Source organism: Podarcis erhardii (assembly GCF_964252035.2).
Source record: "Podarcis erhardii genome assembly, chromosome: 6".
NCBI classification, from domain to species: domain Eukaryota; kingdom Metazoa; phylum Chordata; class Lepidosauria; order Squamata; family Lacertidae; genus Podarcis; species Podarcis erhardii.
Window position 1 is genome coordinate 32,477,779 of NC_138510.1, and position 26,014 is coordinate 32,503,792.

General features: G+C 41.6%; 2 protein-coding genes across 10 annotated transcripts; both read right to left on the bottom strand.

Moving 5' to 3' along the window:
• Nucleotides 1–1,097: 1,097 nt before the first annotated feature.
• On the bottom strand, nt 1,098–2,747 carry RABIF (RAB interacting factor). The gene is made up of 2 exons (XM_081868318.1): nt 2,579–2,747; nt 1,098–1,571 (listed from the first exon to the last, which is right to left on the bottom strand). The coding sequence occupies exons 1-2, from the start codon at nt 2,729–2,731 to the stop codon at nt 1,326–1,328; spliced, it is 399 nt and encodes a 132-aa protein (XP_081724444.1). The 5' UTR covers nt 2,732–2,747; the 3' UTR covers nt 1,098–1,325.
• Nucleotides 2,748–4,221: 1,474 nt separating this feature from the next.
• Nucleotides 4,222–24,105, bottom strand: KLHL12 (kelch like family member 12). 9 transcript variants are annotated; one of them, XM_081864770.1, is made up of 13 exons: nt 23,984–24,095; nt 23,068–23,169; nt 21,899–22,138; nt 20,430–20,583; nt 18,549–18,766; nt 16,661–16,810; nt 15,276–15,390; nt 12,449–12,555; nt 8,762–8,957; nt 8,424–8,582; nt 7,358–7,456; nt 6,429–6,615; nt 4,222–5,910 (listed from the first exon to the last, which is right to left on the bottom strand). In XM_081864770.1, the coding sequence occupies exons 3-13, from the start codon at nt 22,079–22,081 to the stop codon at nt 5,784–5,786; spliced, it is 1,695 nt and encodes a 564-aa protein (XP_081720896.1). In that variant the 5' UTR covers nt 22,082–22,138; nt 23,068–23,169; nt 23,984–24,095; the 3' UTR covers nt 4,222–5,783. The 9 variants fall into 9 exon arrangements, with proteins under 9 accessions (XP_081720896.1, XP_081720894.1, XP_081720893.1 ...); XM_081864768.1 differs by having other exon boundaries at nt 23,034–23,169; XM_081864767.1 differs by lacking the exon at nt 23,984–24,095 and adding an exon at nt 23,778–23,840.
• Between the last annotated feature and the right edge of the window lie 1,909 nt (nt 24,106–26,014).

Consider the following 26,014-nt stretch of genomic DNA (forward strand, 5'->3'; position numbering starts at 1 on the left):
TTAAAAACCTCCAAGGAGGGAGAGTCCACACCCTCTTGAGGGAGTCCTTGCACTGTCAAACAGCTCTTACTCTCAGAAAGTTCTTCCTGATGTTTAGTTGGAATCTCATTTCTTGTAACTTGAATCCATTGGTTCAGGTCCTAGCTTTGGGAGAAGGAAACAAGTGTGCTCCATCCTCCATGTGACAGCCCTTTAGATATTTAAAGATGGATATCATCTCTCCTCTCAGTCTCCTCTTCTCCAGGTTAAACAGTCTCAACTCCCTCAACCCTTCCTCTGATGGGTGTTTCTACATGTGCTACTTTGTTTTTATCCATCACTGTTATTGAACATAATTCTCATTTCCACAAAAGTAGTGAGATTTTCATTTAATATATATTATCAGATAATTGTTTTGTTTTAACATCAGAATTCTGTTTCTATAGAACTAGTGGGTCATTTTTGGCAAGGAAAATGGATAAAAATCGAAAAGGACTATGCGGAGAAGTGGAAGTAAATCCAACTGAAGCATTCTTTCTTTGTCAAGATTTGCTGTGTTTTTAATTAGCTAAGATTCATTAGGTTCATTATCTCTGGCAACATTTTATAGAAAGATCACAACATACAAATTGAAAAGCTTGGTTTACATTTAATTAAATACAAATATTTGTAAAGGATTAGAAGGTTAGCTCATCCAAGGACATTCTTTTCTTGTACTTTTCTTCTGCACTCTCAAAAGCTTCGTTTTATTTTCCCACATTTAAAAAGTCCCGCAACCAAGACTTGGCTTTCAATAACAGTTATAAGATAGAAATTATAAAATGTCAATTATAAAATGTCAATTGACAGAGATATAGCAGTCAAGTCTGTAAACATTAAAGTCAAAAGTATGCACCCTTTGGTCCAAAATACAGCAGAAAACCATAAATCTGGATATGATACTGCCCAAAAGCAAAAAAAAAAGAAAAGAAAAAAAGGCTAGAAGAATTATTCCAGTTGCATTAATATGCTCACTTTACAGGGGATAGATGGTTCAGTGTATCTCAATATTTTTCTTTCACTCAATAATTAAATAAAGCGAGGTCTTTGCTTCAAACTACGCCAATGTAATCTGCAATAATTAAATGGGGAAGAAGGGGTTCAAGGGAGTCGTAAGTCACTTGACAAGCAATATAAGCAGACACTTCTTTCAATGCAACATGTTAGGGCACCATTCTTGAGCTGTTTTCAAGGCTGCATGTTGGCATTACAAAGTAGACATTAGTCTGCTAGAGAGAAGAGTAGCTATAACATGTCTGAACCAGCCGACAGGAAGATCATTGATCTTTTGGTCACCAGCCAGCACATCATTCATGGGACACACGGTCCAAGGCCACGTAAAAACTCTTTTTGTCATCCAAGCAGTGCCAGCCAATAGGACCGATTTCACAGTCTGCACAGATCAGGAACTTTATATTTCCAACATCCTTGGTGAAGCCAACATTTTCAAAAGAGAACATGTCATCAACCAGCCAGTGGTCCTGTAGGACATCCCCATCCAAGTCACTGTTACCCACCAGGGCGGTCTTCTTCTTCATAGCAGGGAGGAAAAGCTGTCAGGCAACAAAACAAGCAAGTCAGCTGCTTTTATCGTGAAAGTAGCGACAGGGCTGGCATGATATGCTGGTACTTACTATGGGATAGTTAGAGCTCTCTACAGTTTCCCAAGCACACAACTCCCTGTCTCTTCACTGTTACTTTGAATATGCATCAAGAGTGGCTAACTTGTGGCCCTCCAGGTGTTGTTGGACTACAGCTCCCATCACCCCTGACTACTGACCATGCTGGCTGGGGCTGATGGGAATTGGAGTCCAGTAACACTAGTTAGCCTCCCCTAGCATACACAAGGTGACTAGCTGCAAACAGGGGCGTACCTAGGGGCTGGGCAGATTGGCCCCTGCCAAGGGTGCAGGCCCGGGAGGGTGCAAAAATTGTGCCTCTCCACACCAATAGATCTCTTTGCCAAGGGTGCAAGGGAAGACAGGGGCGAGACAGCTCACTGCAAAGGGTGCAAGGGAGCCTGGGTAGGCCTCTGGCTGCAAAGTTGGCTCTCCATCTAGATTTTGGATTCAGAGCTTCATTTTAGGCAAGACTTATCTTCATAACTGTAAAGCATGTGTTAATAACAAGTATGCCTCTTAGGATCTGCACGTGTTAATAATAAGTATGCCTCTTAGGATCTGCAGGGTGTCTCTTCCCATTCTGCAGCCAGACAAGTCGCCAAGCGCCTTTCCTTTCATAGCCATTATTTTCACTTATACCTCGGACTTTAACAAGCTCAATATTGCAGATATCAAACCCCCCCCCCACCGCAATATATCCCATTTTTAACTCGCAACCTGCCTGCAATGTAGCATAGTTGAGTCTGAGAGAATGACTGGCCCCAAATAACGGAGGGATCTTCAGGGCTAGGCAGAGATTTCTACCTCTGGCTCTTATTAAGCAAAGCACCACCGGAGGAACGGGAGATTTCCGGGGCAGCTCCTCCGAAAACCCCGCCCTGGCCTTGGCAAGCCGGTCTCGCGGCGCCCAGCAAGCCCTTCTCCCGCCCGCTGCCTACCTCCCGGCGGGTGAAGGTGGCGGTGCCAGGCAGAAGCACGCGGGAGCTGCAGCGCTGGCACAGGACGGCCTTGCGGTTCCGGCCCCGCGCGCACACCAGCTCCTCCGGCCCCGCCGCGCCCGCCGCCTCCATCTCCGAACCGGGCGCCGCCATAGCCACGCAGGCGCACGAGGGCGAGGGCGGGGCGACACCAGCGGGGACGAGCGAGGCGCCCCGCTTTGTTCCCCTCGGCCGGCTCTGCAAGGCGCGCGCGCAATTTGCGCGGCGGCTCTGGAACGGGAAAGCGGAGAGGAGACCGAGCGAGCGGCGCAGTCCAGCGCTCCTCAACGCTAAAGCTCTTTTCTTCCTTTTGCAATCCTGCCATTGCACCAGTTCGGGTTTTTGTTTTTGTTTTAGTACTAATATAATATCGAACGGAAATAGTAAAAGTAGACGCCGGCTGAATTCATCAGCTACGAACCCAGTGGGGGGGGGGGGGGAAGATGAGCAAATGGCTCTGCGCCCTTGTTCACAGTACCGGCAGCTTGCAAGATGTTAGGAACACGTCTGCGTGGATGGAAGGCAGCTTCCCGTTATGCCAGGAAAGGTGGTAGCGCGCACATCCCACTTTCGTTTTGGGAAGAACGCCCTGCTAGTGCCGATTCTTCTTTGTTCGTGTTTGCTAACTGGGGAATTATTGAAGGCTGGCATAGATGCCGTAATATGTGTGTGTGTGTGTGTGTGTGTGCGCGTGTGTGTTTAGGCGGGTGGGATTAGAGGGGTAGATGTAAGTAACCGAAAGGAAAGAGTTGTCCCAAAATAAAACGTGACTCCATTCACACATGCGGCCATTGCGCCTTCCAAACAACTCATTGTGCTCATGGGTTCTCTGTTCAGAATACTACTCAGTTTTCTCTCCTGTAATGTCTTTTACTGAGTTCGATTAAAATACAGTACTAAAGAGGAAGAATATGGCTTCTTGTGTAAGGAGATTGATACCTGGCTAAAGCTCCCTGCCTCCCTTTTATGGTAAGATATTACAGAGAAAAGTGGAAGGGCTGAAAAGAGTAGGAAAAGACACAGAATTATTTCTTGGCAACTTCTTTACCAGATGATGAGATGCATTATTCATTTCATTTAGAGCCTGCCTCAATAGATGACAGCTCCCTCCCTGAAAGGAGCAATGGGGTCATACTATAATGTAAGCAGGAGTGGAAAGGGAGATCTGAAGATATGCAAGATTAAGAAAGCTGCAAATGCAGTTTGCGCATCAAAGTAAAAATAATCTTCAGTTAAGAGTGTGGTGCTGATAACGCCAAGGCTGCAGGTTCGATCCCCATATGGGGCAGCTGCATATTCCTGCATTGCAGGGGGTTGGACTAGATGATCCTCAAGGTCCCTTCCAACTCTACAATTCTATTACTCTATAAACATTTTCTTAATTCCCATCACTTTACTTTCTCTTTAAGAAATAAGCTGTAAAAAAAAGAGGGACTTAAGAGAAAAGTGGGCAAATGTAGACTCCACCAATGCCCAGTTGGCACCTCTTCAGAAGAAGCCTACATAAAAGGCACACTTCAACAAATACTTTAGATTTTTTAAAATGGTTTAAATAATAAATGCTACTGCAATAATAAAGGCAACCCACTTGGAGAAACCAAATGTTCACATGTACCAGAGATACTTTTATTAAAAAAAATACGTAAGAAATGAATCACAAACACTGATGTGATAGGACAGGACTTATAAACTCAGTGTTATTCGAAAGTGCATCATTCTCCCATGCTACCATATCCCCAAAGCAAGGAGTCAATATCACCCAGCAAATAAATACATTCACCCCTTGGCTCCCAATAGAGCTGTGTGACACAGGAAGAGGCTCAGTGGGTCATGGGAGAGAGAGAGCTCCAGGATCATGCTGAAAGTTTAGGGCACATCCATGAGGGGTTGGAGGCGCATTATCCACAGGCTCAGGTGTCCATTTCAGCAATGTGGTGTGAATTCACATATCTAGTACAAGCTGCATAACACACCAGAGGGGTATTAAAATAGGCAAGGAGAATCATAAATATGCCATGAAAGAGATGCCTTGAGCAAATGTTCCAGTTCATGTGAAATGCCTTGTTGTAACTGGGTCTGGAGAGAAATGACACCAGGTAAACCTACAATGCACTGTAAACATTAGTGTGCTTTTAACGAAATATAACGTATCATGCTCCTACTTTGAAGCTAAAGCAGAAGCACAATAAAAGCTGAGTGTAAGACAACCTGTGCTGACAATGCTCATGCAGAAGGCCTGCACAGGGTATCAGGCTTAAGACCAGTGTGGGGTTGAGAAGAGATGTTCAGTGATTTGTGGAGATTGAAGGGACATTCACAATGCAGCCTAAGTGGCCTGGGCAGATGCACCCTTTCCAGAGCACATTATACGCTTTCCCGCCAATATGTCAAGATTTGCTACTTCACTGCTCCACTAACACTAAAAAAAAACTTGGCTTAGATAGCAGATGTAAACAGGTTTTTGTTCACAAGTACTAGAACACACACCCTCTCTTCAGGTAAAATTGGTAAAAACACGAAATTCAGTATTTTCTTCCTGTCTGCTTGCCTTTCTTCCCAGCAGTTAAGACTGAATATTCCAGCAGGGTATAGTCTCCGCTGCCCCCTTTTCCGTTATGGTGGAAGGCCAGGTTGCTTATACCAACACACAGAGTCTTTATCAGTTGCATGCATCAGCCTCTGGCTCTTTTCCCCAGCACCATGGGCAAGTCTGTGCAGAACTTAAAAAGTGTCCAAAAACAAACACAGTGTGCCCACACAATGCTCACTAACAGTATGTCTGCACTGCAGCATATTTGGTACATGGAAACATTCAGGCACAAATCGTTGGTGCCATGCTCTAACTTCCTTGTATGTGCCAATGTTCTAGAGATGCAGAAGGCCAGAAAGCACAGACATCTTTACTGCTTTAGGCAACTCACTTTCACAGGGTTATCATTACATGAGGATGTGATTTCTCTGTTTTCGGTTCAAAGTGCCTTGTGTGTGGATTGTTTTTTAAATGGAATCAGTAGCTTTGAAGATGAGCCTGGAGGTCTGCAGCGCAGGCCAGGTAGCAATGGTCACTGCATCCACAGCTACAAGAGCAATAGCTGCAAGTGAGCCAGTACTTTCTCCCATAGTCTCTGTTCCACAGAAGTGCTCTCGCAAGGCCTTCCCCCTAAAGTCACTTCTCACGCAGCACACAAACGCCAGCATCACACCGTTGGGTTCCCAGTGATGTCACCACTTCCCAGCTGTCAATGATAGGGTCATAGCACTCAATACTGCTCAGAAGCGAGTTCCCATCGTACCTACACGTGAGAGAAGATTACTGATGAGAACATGTTGAAGTCTGGAACTCTTAAAAAGGAGATGATGACTTGATAATAGTTTGGAGCGGTGGCACACCCATCCCTATTAAGTTATACAATGACAGAACTCTTGTATTTTGTGAGAGGTCAGTGCAAGGAAACACTTACCATGTCCATCTTTGATCATGTTACCACAAACCCACCCTATGGACCAATCCACAGCTTACAATTTCACAGAAGGAAGACTCACGCCTGGTATGCCGGTAGCTCATCTATTTCGGCATCCTGTTCTCACAGATACCTATAGGGAGGCTGCAAGCAAGGCCTTAGCCAACAGCATTCACCCTGCCTGCATTTTTTATCTTGATCATGTGCCTCAGTGCGCAAAAACAAACACTATCAGATGGGCCTTTTGCCTTGATACTGGGCATCTAATACACTTATATAAAAGTATAGATAGACTGCCCCAGCTATGCTAGGGCTTAAAGGTATTTCTGAGTGAAGCTTGGCCCCCTTACCCTGCTATGGCATAAAGGCGTCCCCTCAGGACTGTTGCTCCCACATAACAGCGGGGGGTTGTCATGCTGGTCACTGTGGTCCATGAGTCTGTGCGAATGTTATACGCCTCCACAGAGGAGAGATGTGCTGTTCCATCAAATCCTCCAACCACATAGATATGATCATTCAGCAAGGCTACTCCAGCTCCTGGGAAAGAAAAACCATGGAATGTAGCACCAAATCCCACAATAAGGCATATCTGGACACCTTCTGAAAATGAACAAGCCCCTTGGTGGGTGAAGTTATCATAATGCCTGCCTCTTTTAATAGTCACAGTCTCTCACTGCAAAGGTGACAGGGGGAAAGTAATCTTCCCAGAACTGTAATGTTTGCACAGGATGTCAAAGTTGCTTAAAGATATCCAAGAAAAGTATATATTTATATACATTTAAAGACAGCATGCAAACTGTCTTCACTGTATAAAGGAATGAGAGCAAACAGATGTTTTATATTGTGAAGGCTATTCAGATAGTATGAATTGTATCTAACAGTCCTCACAAAACAGGCTTGTGCAGTGTAATAGGACATCTTCTCTAACCCTAATCCTAACCACCACTACCCAAAAAAAAATCTGCTCCAGGAAGTCTGGAGCAGATGTTGGGAGCATGCAGGGAGAGGAGAAGTGGACCCCACATTGCATGAGCAGAACTCCATGCACTGTTTGATACAACCCTGTGGTAGTTGGAGAGCTGCTGGGAAGAGAGGGCTGGTTCCTGGTGTCCTAGGCAAATTCCACATTCATTATTTGGAAGCTTCAGGAGCTCTACTCTGTAGGAGTACAGTTGCAGGGAGAAGCAAGAACAAAATTCTCACTCTAATCAGATGGTCCCTATTAAACCAGACAGCTGGTATACTGCCAACGGCTCCCCACCTTGATCAGGACTCTCACCTGAGCGCTTTGTGGCCATTGGAGTGACATTTGTCCAGTGCCCAGTGTGGGGATCATATCGCTCCACAGAATTTAAGATGTTCAGACCATCATAACCACCTGAAAACAGAGGAACCCATTAAATTACTTGTATTACTTTTACGAGGGGCTATTGCCCCTGCTCGCTTCACTTCACTCACCAAGCCAACCTCTGCACAAAAAACACCCACATCTCCTTAAGAGCTCACCAAAAGCCTTGGTTGCCACCACTTCTCCTTTGCCTCTCCTGATGTCAAGAGGTGCAAAGGAAGAGTGCAGGGAGGATCATGAAAGGCTTAGACTTTCTTGTGCTGTTGCCAAAACGTTTTCGAATGAAGAGTCAGACTGGCAGGAGGAGGACTGCAGGAAGAGGAAGGCAGCAGCAAGCCAGCCTAGGGATTGGCGGTGGCGACTGCAGCAGTGGATTATCAGGCCAGCTGTCCACTGCTTCTACCAACTTTCCTTGTTCCCACACTCCTCCTGTCAGACTGACTCCTAACTGGCCAGCTGGCAGCAGTAGAAGAAGCAGCAGATCCCCAAGCTGGCTGGCGAAGTAAGGTGGCCAGTAGTGGCAGTGGCTGGCTTGGGCATCTGGATCCTGGAGGCAGAGGCTTCAGGGTTGGTAGACTGAGAAGCCTGTGGAGCTGAGGGCTGCTGCATCTACTGTGCTGAACAACTCAAGCACCTACTAAGGATTTCTTTGGGATGGTTTCTTAAATATTAAGTCACCTCTTAAAAACCAAAAGATACAGGACCAATGCAGTGCAACAATTTCTGAGCTCTGTCCTGCAAAATTCATTGCCTTTGCTCTGTTTCTACGTTTATATATGGAGCCTACTGCTTTCAGATATTGGAATTCTGAATTTAAAGGCTTTCCACGGAAGAAACCTTTCATACTTGATGGGCATTCCAGGGCAAAACAGAACTTACAAATGCTGTGAAATTTGCAAGATCACTTCCTAATTACAGCTTCTTGCATAGTCTTTTCACCAGACTGCAGCTGAGGCACTACCATATAAAAATTTGTAAATACACGGAGGTTACCTACCAAGACAATAGATAACATTATTAGCAACCACCAGTCCTGCTCCTTCTCGAGCTGTCTGCATATCTCCCAACATACTCCACTGATCAATGTTGGGATCATATCTTTCCATACTGGTGTGGCGCCGACTTCCATCAAAACCTCCAGAAACATAGATCATGTCTGTAACACAACAGTTAACTGAATTAAAGAAATCACAGTATTTGAAATCAGTATTTTACAAATATGCACTTACGTTGGTTGAATAAATGAATTAATTTCCCCACAAAATGAATGTACTTAAGATTGTTTCCAGCAATGATTATCAGTAGTGGAATTAGAATACATTTACCAATACATACCTCCTAGGGTTGTAGCCCCTGCTAGGCCCCGACGAACGTTCATGGGAGCCACAGAGTACCAGATACTGTCTTCATCAGATGTATAATCCAAGCATTCCACAGAACTGAGGCGAGAACGGCCATCATAACCACCTATTACATATATCCGATCATGCAAGGAAACTGTGGCAACATAGCGTCTTTTACGGCTGATACTCTATGCATAAAGAAAAAAATGGAAGCAATTTTTTTGGGTATCTTTAGGTATGATGGGCACCTGCAATTTCCTAGTGATGCCATACAGAGATAGTGCGATCAATACAGACAATGCTGCACTAATGTGTCAGGGCTTATCATTTCTATATATTCTGTTTATCTACAACAATATGTTCAATATATTCAATTTCACACGCTCACATCTTCAGTACGCAGCACACTTTTGAGGTTCTCTGCATGAGACGAGAAGAGCCTCAATGGAATGCAGTATCAAAAGGTTTTGACATACAGAAAGCAAACAGCTCACCAGGGGATTTAGAAAACATTAATTTAAATTTCTTTTTTTTAAAAATGTTTATTAAGATTTTTAAATACAAGTATAAACATAATAACCAATATAACATGTATCGTAGCATAGTTTCATAACTTCTTTGAACTCCCTCACGTCTCCCGCTCCCACTTACATCATTGTAAATTTTTACCAGCAATTTATCATCTTGTTTACATTCTTGTGCCCCATTCATTTAAATATAGTCTAATAGTTCTCCGGAAGATTTATATTTCTCACTTGTCATCCCAATTCCATCTAATTTAGTGGTGCTCAATTATTTATGATCTAGCATCCTTCTTAACATTCAACCAAATTACAGTATTTTTGCAAATACATCTTAAATTTCTTCCAATCTTCTTCAACCCTCTCCTCTCCCAGGTCTCGGATTCTGCCGGTCATCTCGGCTAGTTCCATATAGTCTATCAGTTGCATCTGCCATTCTTCCAGGGTGGGTAGATCTTTGGTTTTCCAATGCTTAGCGATGAGTATCCTTGCTGCTGTTGTTGCGTACAGGAAAAAAGTTCTGTCCTTCTTTATCACCCTCTGGCCGACAATACCCAGGAGGAAGGCCTCTGGTTTCTTGGGGAAAGTATACTTAAATACCTTTTTCAACTCATTATATATCATTTCCCAGAAGGCCTTCACTCTAGGGCAGGTCCACCAGAGGTGAAAGAATGTTCCTTCATTTCCTTTACATTTCCAACATTTGTTGTCAGACAAATGGTATATTTTGGCAAGTTTAACTGGGGTCATGTACCATCTATATATCATTTTCATTACATTTTCCTTCAAAGCATTACATGCAGTGAAGTTCAACCCAGTGGTCCACAACCTTTCCCAGTCCTCAAACATGATGTTATAGCCAATATCCTGTGCCCACTTTATCATAGCTGATTTAACCATTTCGTCTTGTGTGTTCCATTTTAACAGCAAGTTATACATTCTTGAGATTACCTTAGTCTTAGGTTCTAACAATTCTGTTTCCAATTTCGATTTCTCCACCTGGAACCCTAACTTTTTGTCATTTTTAAAGACTTCTTTAATCTGAGCGTAGTGTAGCCAGTCTCGCACTTTATCCTTCATTTTCTCCAAACTCTGCAATTTCCAATTGTCTCCATCTTTTTCTAATATTTCCCAATATTTTGGCCATTTGGCCTCCATATTGGGTCTTTTTCGGGCCTTAGCTTCCAGAGGTGATAGCCACCTTGGAGTTTTGTTTTCCAATAAGTCTTTATATTTTGTCCAGACATTGAACACTGCTTTTCTGACAATATGGTTCTTAAAGGCCTTATTGATCTTAACTTTGTCGTACCATAAGTATGCATGCCAACCAAAAGCATTGTTAAAACCTTCCAAATCCAGTACATCAGTGTCTTCAAGAAGTAGCGAATCTTTTAGCCAGCAGAAAGCTGCGGCCTCGTAATACAACTTTAAGTCTGGCAGGGCAAAGCCCCCTCTTTCTTTCGCATCAGTTAATATCTTAAACTTAATTCTGGGCTTTTTGCCCTGCCAGACAAACTTAGAGATATCTCTCTGCCACTTCCAGAAGCACTCCGTCTTGTCCACAATCTGTAGTGTTTGAAACAAAAACAACATTTTTGGCAATACATTCATCTTAATAGCAGCAATTCGGCCTAACAAAGAAAGTTTCAATTTTGTCCAACTGTCTAAGTCTCTCTTAATTTCTGACCAACATTTTTCATAGTTATCCTTAAATAGACTCAGATTTTTTGCTGTTATGTTTACCCCTAGGTACTTTACTTTTTTAACCACATTTAATTCTGTCTCTCTCTGAAACCGTTCTGACTCTGTATCTGTCAAGTTTTTTTCCAACACCTTGGTTTTCTGTTTGTTTAATTTAAATCCCGCCACCCGACCAAAGTCCTGAATCAATTGTAATACTCTTTTCGTACTAGATTCTGGCTCCTGCAGGGTCAAAACTAGGTCATCTGCAAAAGCTTTAAGTTTATATTGTTTCGCTCCGACCTGAATTCCTTCCACCAACCGGTCCCCTCTAATCATATTCAAGAGCACCTCCAGAACCGAAATAAATAACAAAGGGGAAATAGGGCAGCCTTGTCGTGTTCCTTTTTCCATTAATTTAAATTTCAGGTGGCTCTGTGAGTCATCATCCAGAACCTCCCCAATTCTTCATCTCAGACTACTTTACACAAGAGGCCTAACATTTATGTACGTACAATGCTTTCGTAGGTTCAAATAGTTTCACATGCCTTTTCTGGACAATCCTTATAATAGCCCTATGAAGGCAAAAAAGGGCAGTATTTCATTAAAAGCCTATGTCACTCTTCCTCCCAAAAGAGTTGATGGTGGAAATTATTAGGGGAGTGTTGGAGGGAATGGAAGAGTGTGGCTTGCGCAAGATTACCCAGTAAATTCAAGGAAGAGATGAGATTTGAACTGGGGACTTCTGACTCGCAGTTCGTTCTTGGTAATTATTATCCTAGCATGTGTGCAAGACTATGTTGCCACCCACATGCTTGTTGTGAAGTCACCATCCAGCTCCTGGTCAGAGACACATGTATTATTGCCCACAGATGATGCTGTACAGCAGAGCTGGCTAACCCTTTTTTCAGCCAGATGTTAGCCAGCTCCATGCTACTGAGACACAGATGTGAGATACACACATTGCAGAGAGTTAAACACCTCTCAGCCCAGGGCTGCAAGGGATGGTTAGATTTTGCCAATGTGTGGTGAGCTACCTGCATTGGTTTAGCAGGCCGAATCCAGCCCACAATTTCACAACAGCGGGACTACAGGGTTTATCCATTTTCCTACGTGAAGAAGATGCCTGCATTATAAACATCTTTGTGAAGCCCTCCCTGCAGCAACTCTTCCAACCACAAGGTTTTAAAGAAGCATTTCCAATTGCAAACGTATGTCCACCCCACAGAGGAAAAGCAATCTGAGAGGAAAAACAGAGGGCAGGGAGATGGTAAAGCACTCCCAGCTGCTGCTTCCCTGTTTTAAATTCCCTCATCTCTTTTTTTAAAAAAGGTGTTGAGGCACTTACATGCATCAGCTAGTAAGTGCAGTTAGCCCCTTAGTAAGCTTAATCAGACTGGTCAAACATGTGTTATTAAAGTATATACCTGGTATTTTACTGTTGCAAAAAAAATGTGATAAAGCAAACAATTACATACTGGTAGGAAACTCCACTCCTGTGTCTTCGGATCATATTTCTCCACCACATCAATAGGTGACTGCTGACTTCCAAAGCCCCCAATTACTAAGAGAACCTCATTGGCACCTGAATAAAAACGGACCACTTTAAGGTTAATATCCTAGAGTATATACTTTTTATTTCCATTATTGGTGTACTGATCCTCACTTTAACTCTAAGTAGTGGGTCAAGAATAGTAGAACTGAGTGACACACTAGTTCAGCCTTGAAAATAAAAGCACAAGTGCTACTAGCCTTTGTTTTATTTTTTGATAACTTGCTAAGTGGCCTGCATTTTCATGCCAGCTGTGGAGAACAGAAGTCCATCACCCGTGGTCAGCATGGAAATGCACGCTACTAAAAACACTGCAGACTGGTGAAAGGATAGGGTGTTTCATTCTCCCACTGCATTTCTGTGATGGTTGTGGAGGAAGAGACTTTCCTTCCTCTGTTGCTAGACTGGAAACCAAGTGGGCTGGCTGAGGAGGATGGAGAAATCCGTCTCTCAGTCAGGCCTTTAACACATCTACATAGAATTCCTATGGCTGCTAGGTAAGTTGTTAAATATAAGGCTACATATTCTTAAGCCACTCTTGACAGATTGCCTAACCTTTTCAAACTCTCCAGCAAGAGACACCTGACTATTTTATTAAGCAACTGATTTCATTGCACTTTGTAGTCTTAGTAGTCCCCCCCTCCACTTGCCACCCTTGAATTATGCCTAAATCTATACTGCTTCCATTTTAAACACAGGACATAATTTGCAAATCATGAAGCTTAAGCATTTTTTTAAAAAAAATATTTCAATAGCATCTAAGCAAACCTATCTACGAGTTGCTGTATTTCACTGCATTTTGCTTTTTCTTACATAATTGTGAGGAATAGTTAATCCTGTTTTAACAACAGCCTTAAGATTTCTATTTTGCCCATCAATCTACTAAAGGCTAGATAAATGTGACAATAAGAATCTAGTTTTGGTTTAACGCCAAACTGAACTGTATTAATATCCTATGTCTGTGAATCCAAGCCAATAACCCTTGCTCTTTTCTTTTCAACACCACCACCACAGATGACTCATGCTTAGCTTGTGCCATATAATCTTCATCTCTCTCTCTTGACAACCTTACAGCCCATTTTGCAGCTGTGCACTTGGGCTTTGTTTCCCAACCATATTTGCCCTTGGCAAGTCCATTCTATTAATTTCCAGTTAATTGCTCCAATCCAGAAGATAATAGTGAAGCTTCAAGGATGTTTGTCATACCACATGAGAAGCCTTTCTGCTCACTTTCCAGAACATCCTGAACATTTTGTCTTAAAAAAATATGCTTTGACTTTCTCTCAGCATCATCAGTTTGTCATTAACAAATTTATGTTGAATTTTCAGCTTTATACAGAATCTAAGAATAGTAAGTATCTGTATGCCTGTCATAGGCAAAGGCTTGAGTATCTGAAAATTACCACTGAGCTGTAATATCATCTAATAACTTACTTCCATTTTCTTCTAACAAGCCTTCATTACACAATGCTTCAGTTGAGAGTAATATTAAATACCACACTGCAGCAGAAGTATTTTTATATGCTTGCTTATCATATACAGAGATTCTCTTTTGCTTGGAACACATGTTAAGAATTATATTTATCATTTATACCAGGTTTGAAAGATGCAATTTATATGGCTGTCTTTCATGATTAACAATAGCTTCCAGGCATGCATGCAAGCAAGCAAGCAAGCTAGTATTAACCAATTTCATTCTCTTTTAAGTCACATATGCTATGTGGGCAAGTATGGACAGACAGGCTAGCAAAATTTTCTGAGGCTAGACAGTTTGTAGAAGTATTTGCAAGGCAGTTAACATCCATCTATACCACACATAGAGACACACTAATCCAAGTAATTAAAAGACCTAGCTGACAATTATTTGCTTTCTGAGCATTGTTTATGTTTGTGCAGGACCTGAGGTATGTAAATGAATATGTTGGCTAACTACAGGTAGCTTTCAACAATTTTACTTCCCCAAAGGTGTGTTTGGGGCAACAGCTGCTATTCCCAGTGCTTTTTTCTGGGGATACACAAGGATAAACATACCCCTAAACATTTTGTGAATCTTTGTACTTGTGTCCATTTACTGTGTTTATTTTCCCCAATTTGAACTAGAAAATGGTGATTTTCTTAAGTCAAAATGAGAGTACCCCTAAACATTTTTTTTTTAGAAAAAAAGAACTGGTTATTCTTATAAAGCAGTTATTTAGACGAAGCTGTGAAGGTGCTTCTTTTGTATCATACAGCTGCTATCTGGGTCTTTGTACCCACATGTTTATTAGGTCTGTGCAAACGAGCAGCATCCCCCCACATCCTTCCCTATATCTCCGGGGGATGGTCTGAAGGCACAGCTTTATTTACTTTTAAAAATCATATCCTGCCCTTCCTCCCAAAAGGTCCTGGGCGGCAAACATTTCCATAATAAAAACATTATTAAACATAAAATAACACATATTTAAAATATTTCAAGAATGGTTAAAACATCTAAAAGCAATAAAAGCATAACAAATTAAGAACAGATTACGTATCAAAATTATATGTCTGGATAGGCCCACTGAAACAAAAGTTTTCAACAGGCATCTAAAGGATTACAGTGACACAGTACCTGTGTAATGTCAACAGGCAGGGAGTTCCAAAGTTCAGGTACACTAGAGAACAGACTCCTTATAAACTTGAAGCATTGCTTCATTCTGAGCCTGCCAATTGGCAGAAGACATTAAACCATACTCTTTCCCAGCTATTTTTATATGCACTTCTCTGATGCTTACCCAAACGTGCTCTGGTTCTGGGACCTTGCATCTGACTCCGAAGTTCAGGTCTTAGATGAAACTTCTTTGCTTCATCTACAAGGTCTCTGCATTGCAAACTACATCGAATAAAAGGCTGCAGAAGACATACAGGCATTATTTTCACTTTATCCAATTCTTTATACACTTTTACAACTCTTCAAAATACCCTATAGCTAGTAGAAGAATGGATATACTTGCACATTATGACCCACTGCAAAAAACCCTAATATTTAATGAAATTAATCTAAAATTAGTCCAGTTACATTAATTCAAGTACTGCAATATAAAAGATATGGAAAAATCAAGCTGGTGGAGCATGCAATAGAACTCTTTATTCAAATACAGTTTCCAGGATTAAAACTTAAAACACTGGTTCCAGAAGACCTTTGCATTAACTTAATTGGTTTGAATGTAAAATTATATACCAAGGATACTGATTTGTGAATTTGATTTTGGCCCATTCTCTCATCCTTTAGCTAAGCCCTGTGCCTTATCCCACACCACTCAGGAAGGTCCCCTTTTTGAGGCAATGCAAAGGACTGCCTGGGGTAGGGTAGCAGGTAGCCTTCTGTGAGCTTCCTTCTATTGTCCTAATTTTCAAGGATACAGCACAGAAATTCCTTCCTCAGTTACTGGAGGGAAGAACCCATTGGCCAAAATTTCAAAAATATTGTTTACCTACTTGCTAATACTAAAAAGAAGGCCACTCTGAAAGCAGCCTAACTTTTCTATGGCAGCTGCAAATATTTGTCAAAGGAACCTTGACTTGTGTAGTAGATTGCAAATTAGCTGTATTACATTTATTAAAACTGATGTTATTTTGTTATATTAAGTCATCTGAATAGCTAAGGCATGTGGCTAAATAACTGAAAATTATGGGGGTTTTTTTTACATGGATGGGGAAATTAAAAATACACAACTAATGATGTACAGACCAGAGTTTCCCCCTTTTTCTGCACAAAGGCTACACCAGAATTGGATTGTCTTTCTCATTTCTATATTTAGGCATCACAAAACTCATGGCTACCTCCAGTATTAACACATGTTACTGAAGGAAGGCGGGGAAATGGGGAGCAGTTAGGCTGGGTCATTCATTTCACTGCTGAGAGGAATGTTCAGCTGACTTGCTTTAGATAATTTTTCAAGTTCTTACACAGTAAAGTAGATGGGTTTGGGGTTAGGGTTTCTCTTAAGGAGGAATTGTAGGGGTACTAATCTTTGTTTTCATATTCTAACATGTATATATGAAAAGAATCAGCAAGAACACATTACAAAGGTACTATTATAAGTGAGGTTTTCCTAAATACAGCAGTTGTTCTGCAGGACTTATTCCATGAGCTGCTTAATAGGGCAACTGGCCCTACCTCAGTGTCTATGACATCGGTAATGTAGCGTGGGGTGAGTAGTGGCATGCGCACATACTGCAGAAGCTCTGGCAGGGATGCTTCCCGTTCCTTCTTTGAATGCTTTACCCAATTGATAACAGCCTCAAAGACAGGCTCTTCAGAATCCACCTATAAGAAAAGGCATGGAATTAATCAGTCTTTTGAAAAATAGATGGCTATGACACGGGAGGAGGAATTGCCTTAAGGGCAGTGCAGCATAGATTGTACTTCTGGTGTGGGGAAGCTGCATTTGCACAGAAAATTATGGTGGTTGGAAAGGAAGATCCACCTTGCAAAGCAAGCACAGGCAGCTCTCTAGAGGGGGAAATGTGTAACTTTATCGTGTAACTGTGACAAGCATATAATGTGCAATGTCAATGATGTGATATGCATCCTTTTATTTGTATGCCGCCTTTCCATAGCTAAAACCATGCTCAAGGTGGCTTACAGCATGAAACAAATTACATAGTTACAAATATAACCATAGCAGTCAAAAACAATAAACACATCAAAAAGTACACAACCAAATTGAACAATTTCCACATAAATCACAGCAAGATTTAAAAATAAGGGTAAAAATAATAATCAGTTAACAGCAACAAACACCCCTGCAACCCTCCATAAACAGTACCCTAACCCAAGACCAGCACACATTCCTCACCATGACCATGCAAATTTTTTTCTTTTAAAAAGCATTTTCTCTGAAGAAAGTGCAGTCACTTTTATTTTTATTCTTTATTAAATTTCTATACTAAACCTCTGTCTGAGGATCTCATGGCAGTTTACAACATAAAAACACAAAAATCCATATCAAAGTAAAAAAAAATAACACACACACACCCAACTCAACTTTGGGTTTGCTCTTTTAAGGGTTTTGTTCATAAAGCAAATATCTCCCATAATGTTAACCTTGACAAACATATATTTAACAAGATAGGGTTAGCATGAGTGTAGTGCAAAGAGAGCTCTTTCCCACTGATAAAAGGGTGATCATATTTACAAGCACAAATGTGCTTAAGATCTGGTTGGTGCCTTACAAAATGCTCCAAAATCTTTCAAAGTAACTAACAAGACTGCACTTCTCACTTTAACATTCCTCAACAGCTTCCACAAATTTTAAATCATTCATTTACTGCCAATGATTTTGTAGCACAAAATTAAGTATTGATTTATAACTATTTAAGAGGATGGACCAACTGTTAAAAAAACCCCCACACCCTGTGCCTCAAAAGCCCTGTTTGAACATTCAGAATCTTGGTTTAACACACACACACGGTGGGAAAAGGGGCACAAGGGCATGAGCTCTGGTCACCCCCATGTTCCTCTGAGAGTTCAAGGGCTACTGTTTGCAACAGGAAACCTCCTGTACTTGTGGAGACACCACCCCACATTGTGTCACAGGGAGCATTCCTGGAGAAGCAAGTAAGGGCTCCTCTTGAGTGCAGAGCTCTTCTCTAGGTCTTCCAGGGACTTTCCTTGCAAATCTGTATTGATTATTCCAGACTTCCATCTTGTACATCCTCCTACACCCTGCCCCCCTTTCTGCCATGAATTCTGAATTTTAGCCTTCCATCCATTCTAACCCCTTTTTGTTCACATTCTCTTTTGCCATTGCTTCTTTAAACAGATCTTGGTAACTGTAAAGGCTACCAACTTGCTTTTCTATTGAAATGAAAACTAGGATTCTCAGAATTCTAGTAAGATCTTACAAGTGCTCATGGATTGTAAATTGCTAACCTCCAAAGTATGAATTCCATCGGTCAGCTCCACAGTATTTTACTGGTTAATTCCTAGGTTGTGTTTGGTTCCTGTATCAAATACTAGAACTTAATAGCATTGCTTTGGACAACAAGAAGGCATATTTTACCTGAATCTCATCACATTTTATTAGCTTTTCCACTTCTTCTTGATTTAGGAGAATAAATTCTTCATGTTGAACTACATCTGGGAAGTGCTTCTGGCTAAAAACTTCAGCTGCCTGCATTAAGTCAACACAATTGTGTGTTTCAGCAAAATCTCGAATCCCCAAACAGTTGGAAGGATCCAGCTGGCTTTCCAGGAACTCACAGCAAGCCTGCTTCACTCCTGTGAGAAATGACATGATTTGCACTTCAGAGGGCTAAGTCACTGTTCTGAAAAGTGTTTAAGAGGGGGGGGGGGGGAAACTGTGCTTAACAAATCCATCCATTTTCCTAACAAACACCAAATCTGGTAAATAAAAAGCCATCTTTTTATCTTAACCAGCCTGTCATTTTCCTTGGTAGTTAATATTGAGGCTCTTTTTGGTGGTAATAAATTCTAAAAATGGTGTGACATCAGTAAAATACATTCTTAATTAACTATTGTATTTTATTCATATTACAAAAACAGCATCTACCCTTTCACAAAGACATAAATATCTTACTACCCAGAAAACGCTCCCAAACTACAGTGGTACCTTGGGTTAAGTACTTAATTCGTTCCGGAGGTCCGTTCTTAACCTGAAACTGTTCTTAACCTGAAGCACCACTTTAGCTAATGGGGCCTTCTGCTGCCACCACGTCGCCGTCGTGCAATTTCTTTTCTCATCCTGAGAAAACGTTCTAAACCCGAGGTACTATTTCTGGGTTAGCGGAGTCTGTAAGCTGAAGCGTATGTAACCCGAGGTACCACTGTACTAATCAACAGCAGTTTTACAATTTTATATTTTCATTTGTTCTCACGATTGCATTTCCGCCAGAACTCAGATAACTGACTGTTCAGTATCTTAGTATATAATAAAATTGTAAGGATGTCATCAAGCTAAAGTCTGTGTGGCCAATGGGCAGCCATGCAAAATGTGACATAAAAGGGAGGGGGGTTTGGCCAGGCTTAAAAGGAGGGTGGTTGGTAAGGAGCAGTGGGGCTGGCGAGAAGTGCTAGCAGGGATGCAGTTCCTAGTATGCATATACTTTCAAGTTTAACAATCTTAAAATGGGGAGACTCTCTCACTAAAGAGTCCCTGTATAAAAATTTGCAAAAGTATATACCTTTTACTATGGTGTAATCTGGGTTTTAATGATTTTATATGTAATGCTGGCAGTATAATTTTCTGTACATTGCCTCTGAATGCATTATGATTGTCAGTTTATAAGTTTCAGTTTCTATATAAAAAGTGTGGCACTAGAGAACAGTTCCTATTTGCTGTCCAATTACAAAATCAATGCATGAGGCATGAAACCACAGAAATACCACATCCCCACCAACATCACCTGAATGTTTTACTGTGCTTGAATAAGAACAAGCAGAGATGTTTGTGATCCTTTTATTCATTATGGCAAAATTTCTACTTTTAAAAAGGAACCCTCCTTGACTTTTATATTGTTCTTGGCTTTCCTTATTAATCAAGCTACACTTCTGGTGAATCCTTGGAAAACCTTCTGCCCGTTGAGAGCATGGTTCAAAATATTTCTTCAGACCCCAGCCCACTAAAGTATCACCCACTGGTACCTGCAATGTGGCATTTTCAATCATATTACCCGAGTGGTTGACACATTCAATTGAATAGGTTCACTCAAGCTACAATGCTTTTGTTCATGTGGGCTTTTAGACAAGGTTAGGCTCATGTTGTATTAGAAGCTGCTGGTTTTATATTTGTTTATTAGTCTAAATATATTTGTTTTCTTATTGTGTTCACCACTTTGTAAATCTCTTAAAAAATGGGCAATACAGATCAAGGATTCTCAGAAGCTCTTTGCTCCTGATCTACACTGTATGTTTTTGTCATTACCTTTCAGCTGAAGCAAACAGGCTGCTGGAAGCAACTCCTGAACATTCTCCACTGTCACATGAACGGTCTCTGTGTACACGAAGTCCAGCAATATTTCCATAGTTGATGCTGTTAGCCCTTGAATATCCACATAGGGTTTATCCTTCTCTGAAAGCTGTGAATTATAAACAAGGGAAGTACTTTTTTATTCTCTGGGTTTTATAGGGTTCCAAAACATAACCTGGAAAACTACAGTGTGGGCAATGGAGAAGAGATATAAAGCATTAATAATCTCACATGAATATTTCAGCAAATGGAACATATAACAAATACCCTACAGACATTTTGGTGCAAGGATAATACTTTGAAAAGTTCTAGTTACAGGTAGGTAGCTGTGTTGGTCTGCTGTAGTTGAAACAAAATAAATAAATAAAAATTCCTTCCAGTAGCACCTTGGAGACCAGCTAAGCTTGTTATTGGTACAAGCTTTCGTGTGCATGTATCTGAAGAAGTGTGCATGCACACGAAAGCTCGTACCAATAACAAACTTAGCTGGTCTCCAAGGTGCTACTGGAAGGAATTTTTATTTATTTTGTTTCGACTTTGAAAAGTGTTATTTTAAATATCAGAGAAACAAAAACTTTAATAACATGCCTTAAATATATTCTGTCAAGGGGCAGGCAAATTAATTCACCAAAAGTAATTAACATGCACCTCTATATATAAATTACAGCAATGTCCTCATTACACTGAGTTCAGGGTTGAGAGGAGAACATAGTAATGCCTTTCTATCCTACAAAAATTCTGCATGGCTTGTTTACCCATTATGTACTTACATGGGTCACTTACAACCAAATTAAAAAAGAACCACCAACATTTGTAAAGCTTCCTTCTTAGTAGACCAGAAGACAAAACACATTTGCCAGCCAGCTTAGTAACAATTTAATAGTGTGGATTTGCAACAGAGATAATATTTTTTTAAGCCTAGATATCCAAGAAAGCTAAATTGTATATAAAGTTGAAACATTAGGAAGCCTACAATTTAACTTTTCTTATACTGGGATGTTGAGATCTGCTAACAACACTGCCACCATATGATTCTTGTGGCAGTGCGGGAGAGGGCCAATTCTGTGGTGGCCCCCAGGCTGTGGAATGCCCCCATCCAAGGGGCAAATAGCCTTGTCTTAGTATGATTTTTGATGGCAGGTGTCTAGATCTTTAGGGGTACAGGATAAGACCTGATGTTCCCTACTGCAGTGCTGTTGTTGACCTTGATTGCAATTTAAGATGGATTTAATTGCTAAGTAAGTGAAAAGCATTACATAGCTTTGTGCATAATGTGCATTAGGGCTGCTTGGTGAAGAGCAAGCTATAAATGCATACAGAATTGCAACCTTAATGACATTTTTGCACTTCTAAGTTGTATTACAAGCTACTTTCTTATTTGCATGAATAAAAACAAAAATGTGTGTACTCTGCATCTTGCCTACCTCACTGGTGAACATAGCACAGAAGTAGTCACTGCAAGCAGCTAACACAATACGATGGGCTGGAAAGTCTTTCTGCTCCACACGAAGGGTCACATCACAAAGTGTGTTACTTTTTCGTAGAGAGTTCATTGCATTGAGAATGGACTTGGCATGAGAATTAGTCATTATATCTTTAGGAGCCATAGTGAATTACTCCAGTCAACAATAGCGTTGAGAAGGTAGGTTCAGAGTTTGAGTAACCTGTTAAGAGAAGAGTCTGCTTCACTAATGGCATCAAGCTTGAAAGAGGTGGAGAATGAGGATCTTGGTTTCTGCCGGTTCTTCTATCCCATGAGCCTGTCATCTACCTTGATTCACTTCTAATTGTGCTACTCAACTACATTCAGATGACCACCATCCCTACTTAACAGAAGCATAGGCATACCACAAAACATAGAAATTCTATGTTTTAATACAGTAAAATCTCAGAACAGTACACATTTATTTACACTGAGATGTGTGCTAGGCAAACTGTAGAACATCAAAGCATTTCAGAACTACAGACTAATAAAGACAAAGACAAGATTAAGTGCAAGGACAATGGTGGAGCACCACCTGTCCAGGAAAGCACAACAGTGTGGCCAAAGTTAAACCATATATTGCCACCTATTTAACTTTCCCCCATGTCAATTACTTCAATTTTATTTGGAAATTAAAAAAGACAAATATATGAATATATCCTAATGTAGATCAATAGAACAAGACTTCTACAATGAAAGCCTCTGCCTTTGTTTTATAAAGTGTATAGATGTATGTTAATAAACCTTCAAGAACTTACTATAGCAGATACTCAAAAAATCATTATCTGCTGTAGTAATTTCTTAGAAGCAAGTACCACTGAATCTGATGGAACTCACTCCAAAACAAGGGTGCACAACTCAGAATATAGTAGCCTAATCTTTCTTGTTTCAAAGGATGTTAAGGCTATACCTCCTAGCCACCCCTAGCTTATCAGTATAATGACAGGTAACTTACTGTGCACACATGTTTTACTTGGTGTTTAGTTGCAGCAACTGAAGTAATGGTTCAAAGACATATGCATTTGGAAATAATGTGAGCAGAGAACATCCACTTCAGAGCTAATTCTGCTCCCTACCACAAACAGTTGTTAACTGAAGAGATTTATTGACCATTCCAGTGGCATTCCAGTGTGGGAATAATATTCTCTTGGAGTTGAATTCTCCAATGAACCTACAGAACTTCCCTCATAACATTGCAATTCTTGGGCATTCCTAAATGAGATACATAGACCTCAGCTCAAGCAATGGGTCCCATTACCTAGCACTAAATTGGGGAATCTCAGCCCAGAGGCCAAATGCAGTTCCCCAGGGCTCTCTCAGTTGGACCTTCAGGTGCCTCGCCATGCCACACCTGCCAATTCCCCTGCTTCACACCCAAGTATTTATCCTAGTCGGAACTCACCCCTGATCATGCCTCATGCTTTTCCGGGTGGCGGTTGGAGAGCCGTGTGAGTGTGTGTATAAACCATACCTGTCAACTTTTCCCTCTTCTTGCAAGGAATCCTATTTGGAATAAGGGAATTTCCCTTTTAAAAAGGTAAAAGTTGAGAGCTACAGTATAAACTAGCCTAAAAGTACAAAGGCAAAATTTAAATTTGCTACTTTGCCCCCTTTGGCCCCACCCACCACAGGCATGCGGCTCCCAGAAGGTTGCCCAGAAGGCAATAAATATGGCCCTCTGACTGAAAGGGGCTCCCACTCCTGACCTACCACAACCATCAGTGCTTAGGATAAGGTTTAGGTACTCAATTTGGTACTATTCCCGGTGCGGTCGCCAAAACCCACAGCAGGGCAAGACCTCTATTTTGAAATACTGGTACCTATAGATTTGGCTATTCAGCAGCAGCGGCTGGGAAGGGAGCTGTGGCTCAGCGAAAAGGGAAGCTTCCCCTGGGCTTCATGGACCTCTTCCCCTGGAAGCCCTCGGAGGGAGCGGGGGCTCAGGAGCTCCGCTCAGCAGCACATGGAAGGGGGCGGGCCGCGCAGCATTTCTGCCCTCGGGGCCTCCTCCCCCGTCCAAACTCACCGCCGCACCCTCCCCGTGAGGGGAGAGATTCCCGGCTCGGCTCCTCAGGCCCACACGTCTCCTTCCTCCTTCGCATCTGGCGCGCCTCGATGACGTCACTATGGTGGACGCCAAGCCTCAGGCTTCGGGAACCATCTTTTAAATAGGAAGAAGCGCGGCGGCGGATGGATTCGGCTCCGCCTCGGTTGCTAGGCAACAGAGATTCACAACGAAGCTGTGCGATGTCAGCTCCCGCCCGTTGGATAACTCCGCCCGAACGCTGCAAAAGAAAAAGAAATAAAAAAGGCTGTTCTTTTCTTGCCGTCGTTGGTCTGCCATACGTCCCGAATTTCCCGGACATAACTAGTAATCGTCGAGCGGAGTTTTGGAAAAGCGGTTAACGGGCATATGGCAGCCCAAATAAGAAGTGTTGATTTTCTTTTTTTTTTTTTGCGATTTTCCTAAAAATAGGTAAAAAACTTCATTTTGGGGGAGAATTTGCAAAAAAAAAAAAGCAGCCTCAATTTCCGGGCTGGTCAGATTGCATGCAGAGGCATGGAAAAAGCCACGACTTTTGTTGTTGTTTAGTCGTGTCCGACTCTTCGTGACCCCATGGACCAGAGCACGCCAGGCACTTCTGTCTTCCACTGGCTCCCGCAGTTTGGTCAAACTCATTATTATTACTGTTATTGTTGTTGTTTTAAATAAATGAATCTTTCAGGTGTTGCAGGGGAAACTATTAATCTAGCCCAGTATGATACACTCTCACCATGGAGAGAAGGTAATGGGGAGTGCAGTTACCATGTTGGTGAACCACTAAGGGCCTAATCTGCATACTAAGTGTGCATTTAAAAACAATATTCTCAGACCACTTTAAAAACAACAAACCGTGTGGATCCCACTTAGGATTTGGATAATGGAGATTTCACCCTTTCCTCCAAATGCTGTTTTCCTGCTGCCCCATGCCTTTCCCCAGTGACTGCTTTTTTTGATGTTTTGGTTTTCTTTTCTTTTTTCTTTTTGGCAAAGCACCTTTGGGTGTTAGCAACAACTGGGGGACCTTTTAGTGGGAGAACAGTAAGTGGAGGGAAGTGTAGGCTCACTCCTTGGCTGTGCAGCATGGTTCTGATCTGGATCAGGGCTTCACATGACTCATTTTTCTAGACATGTACTTTGATCCTACACCACATATTGCTGGATGGACGTTCATGACTGATTTTTCCTTGCAGGATCAGATACATGACATCCGAAACTAGAGACAGAGTTCCTGAGTGGAGATGTGCTTATTACCACCCCCATTGTACTTATTTTGCTCTCTATACATTGGAGGGGCAACTTATGTAATGGGGAGCCTGCTGTATTCATTGGGTTATTGGGGTTCTAAATCATACAGCAGTATAATAGCCTCCCCAATGCAGAAGTTACCCGTCAAACACATGGAGGGTAACATGGGGAGTTGTCTTCTACTGAGTCAGACCACTGGTCCATTTAGCTCACCATTACACTGACTGACAACAGCTGACAGGGGCTTCTGACAGTACTACCTGGACCTGTGACCTTATGCATACAAATGAGATGCTAATTTGATGGAGGGAGGGAGCTAATCAGCATGTTCTGTTCTGTCACATCTTCCTAATTGGGAGGCCAAATGATTTTTGTTTGTCTTTAGTGACTCTGGTATATATTAAAATTCAAAAGCAAGCACAGAACAAAATTATCACAGAAAACAGGTATGAAATTTGAAAAAGAGACAAAAAGCAGGCCAGAGACATCAGTAACACATTCCAGACTTTTTATATAATAGAAATGATAACAAGTCACACAGTCCTAATTGTACTGTTTTACTACTTTGGTGTGGGCTCCTCTGGAAGAAAAAGCAGGATAGAAATTAATTAATTAAACAAACAAACACCCACACACCCTCTCCCACCCCCATGGACCCACACTGATAGTGCCACAATATTGTTGTTTTTGCGGCAACATGCTACTATTCTGGAAATTACCAACTTGGGAATCCCTTTTTCTTCCAGAAGATGGCAGACTTTCCTAATT

Excerpts from the sequence above, each read along its gene's own strand:
- RABIF (XM_081868318.1), bottom strand. The coding sequence starts at position 2,731 with ATGGCGGCGCCCGGTTCGGAGATGGAGGCGGCGGGCGCGGCGGGGCCG. Across the intron at positions 1,572-2,578 it reads CCACCTTCACCCGCCGGGAG|CTTTTCCTCCCTGCTATGAA; the intron begins GTAGGCAGCGGG and ends GTTGCCTGACAG.
- KLHL12 (XM_081864770.1), bottom strand. The coding sequence starts at position 22,081 with ATGGCTCCTAAAGATATAATGACTAATTCTCATGCCAAGTCCATTCTC. Across the intron at positions 20,584-21,898 it reads GTGCTATGTTCACCAGTGAG|CTTTCAGAGAAGGATAAACC; the intron begins GTAGGCAAGATG and ends TATAATTCACAG. Across the intron at positions 8,583-8,761 it reads AGGGGCTACAACCCTAGGAG|ACATGATCTATGTTTCTGGA; the intron begins GTATGTATTGGT and ends GTTGTGTTACAG.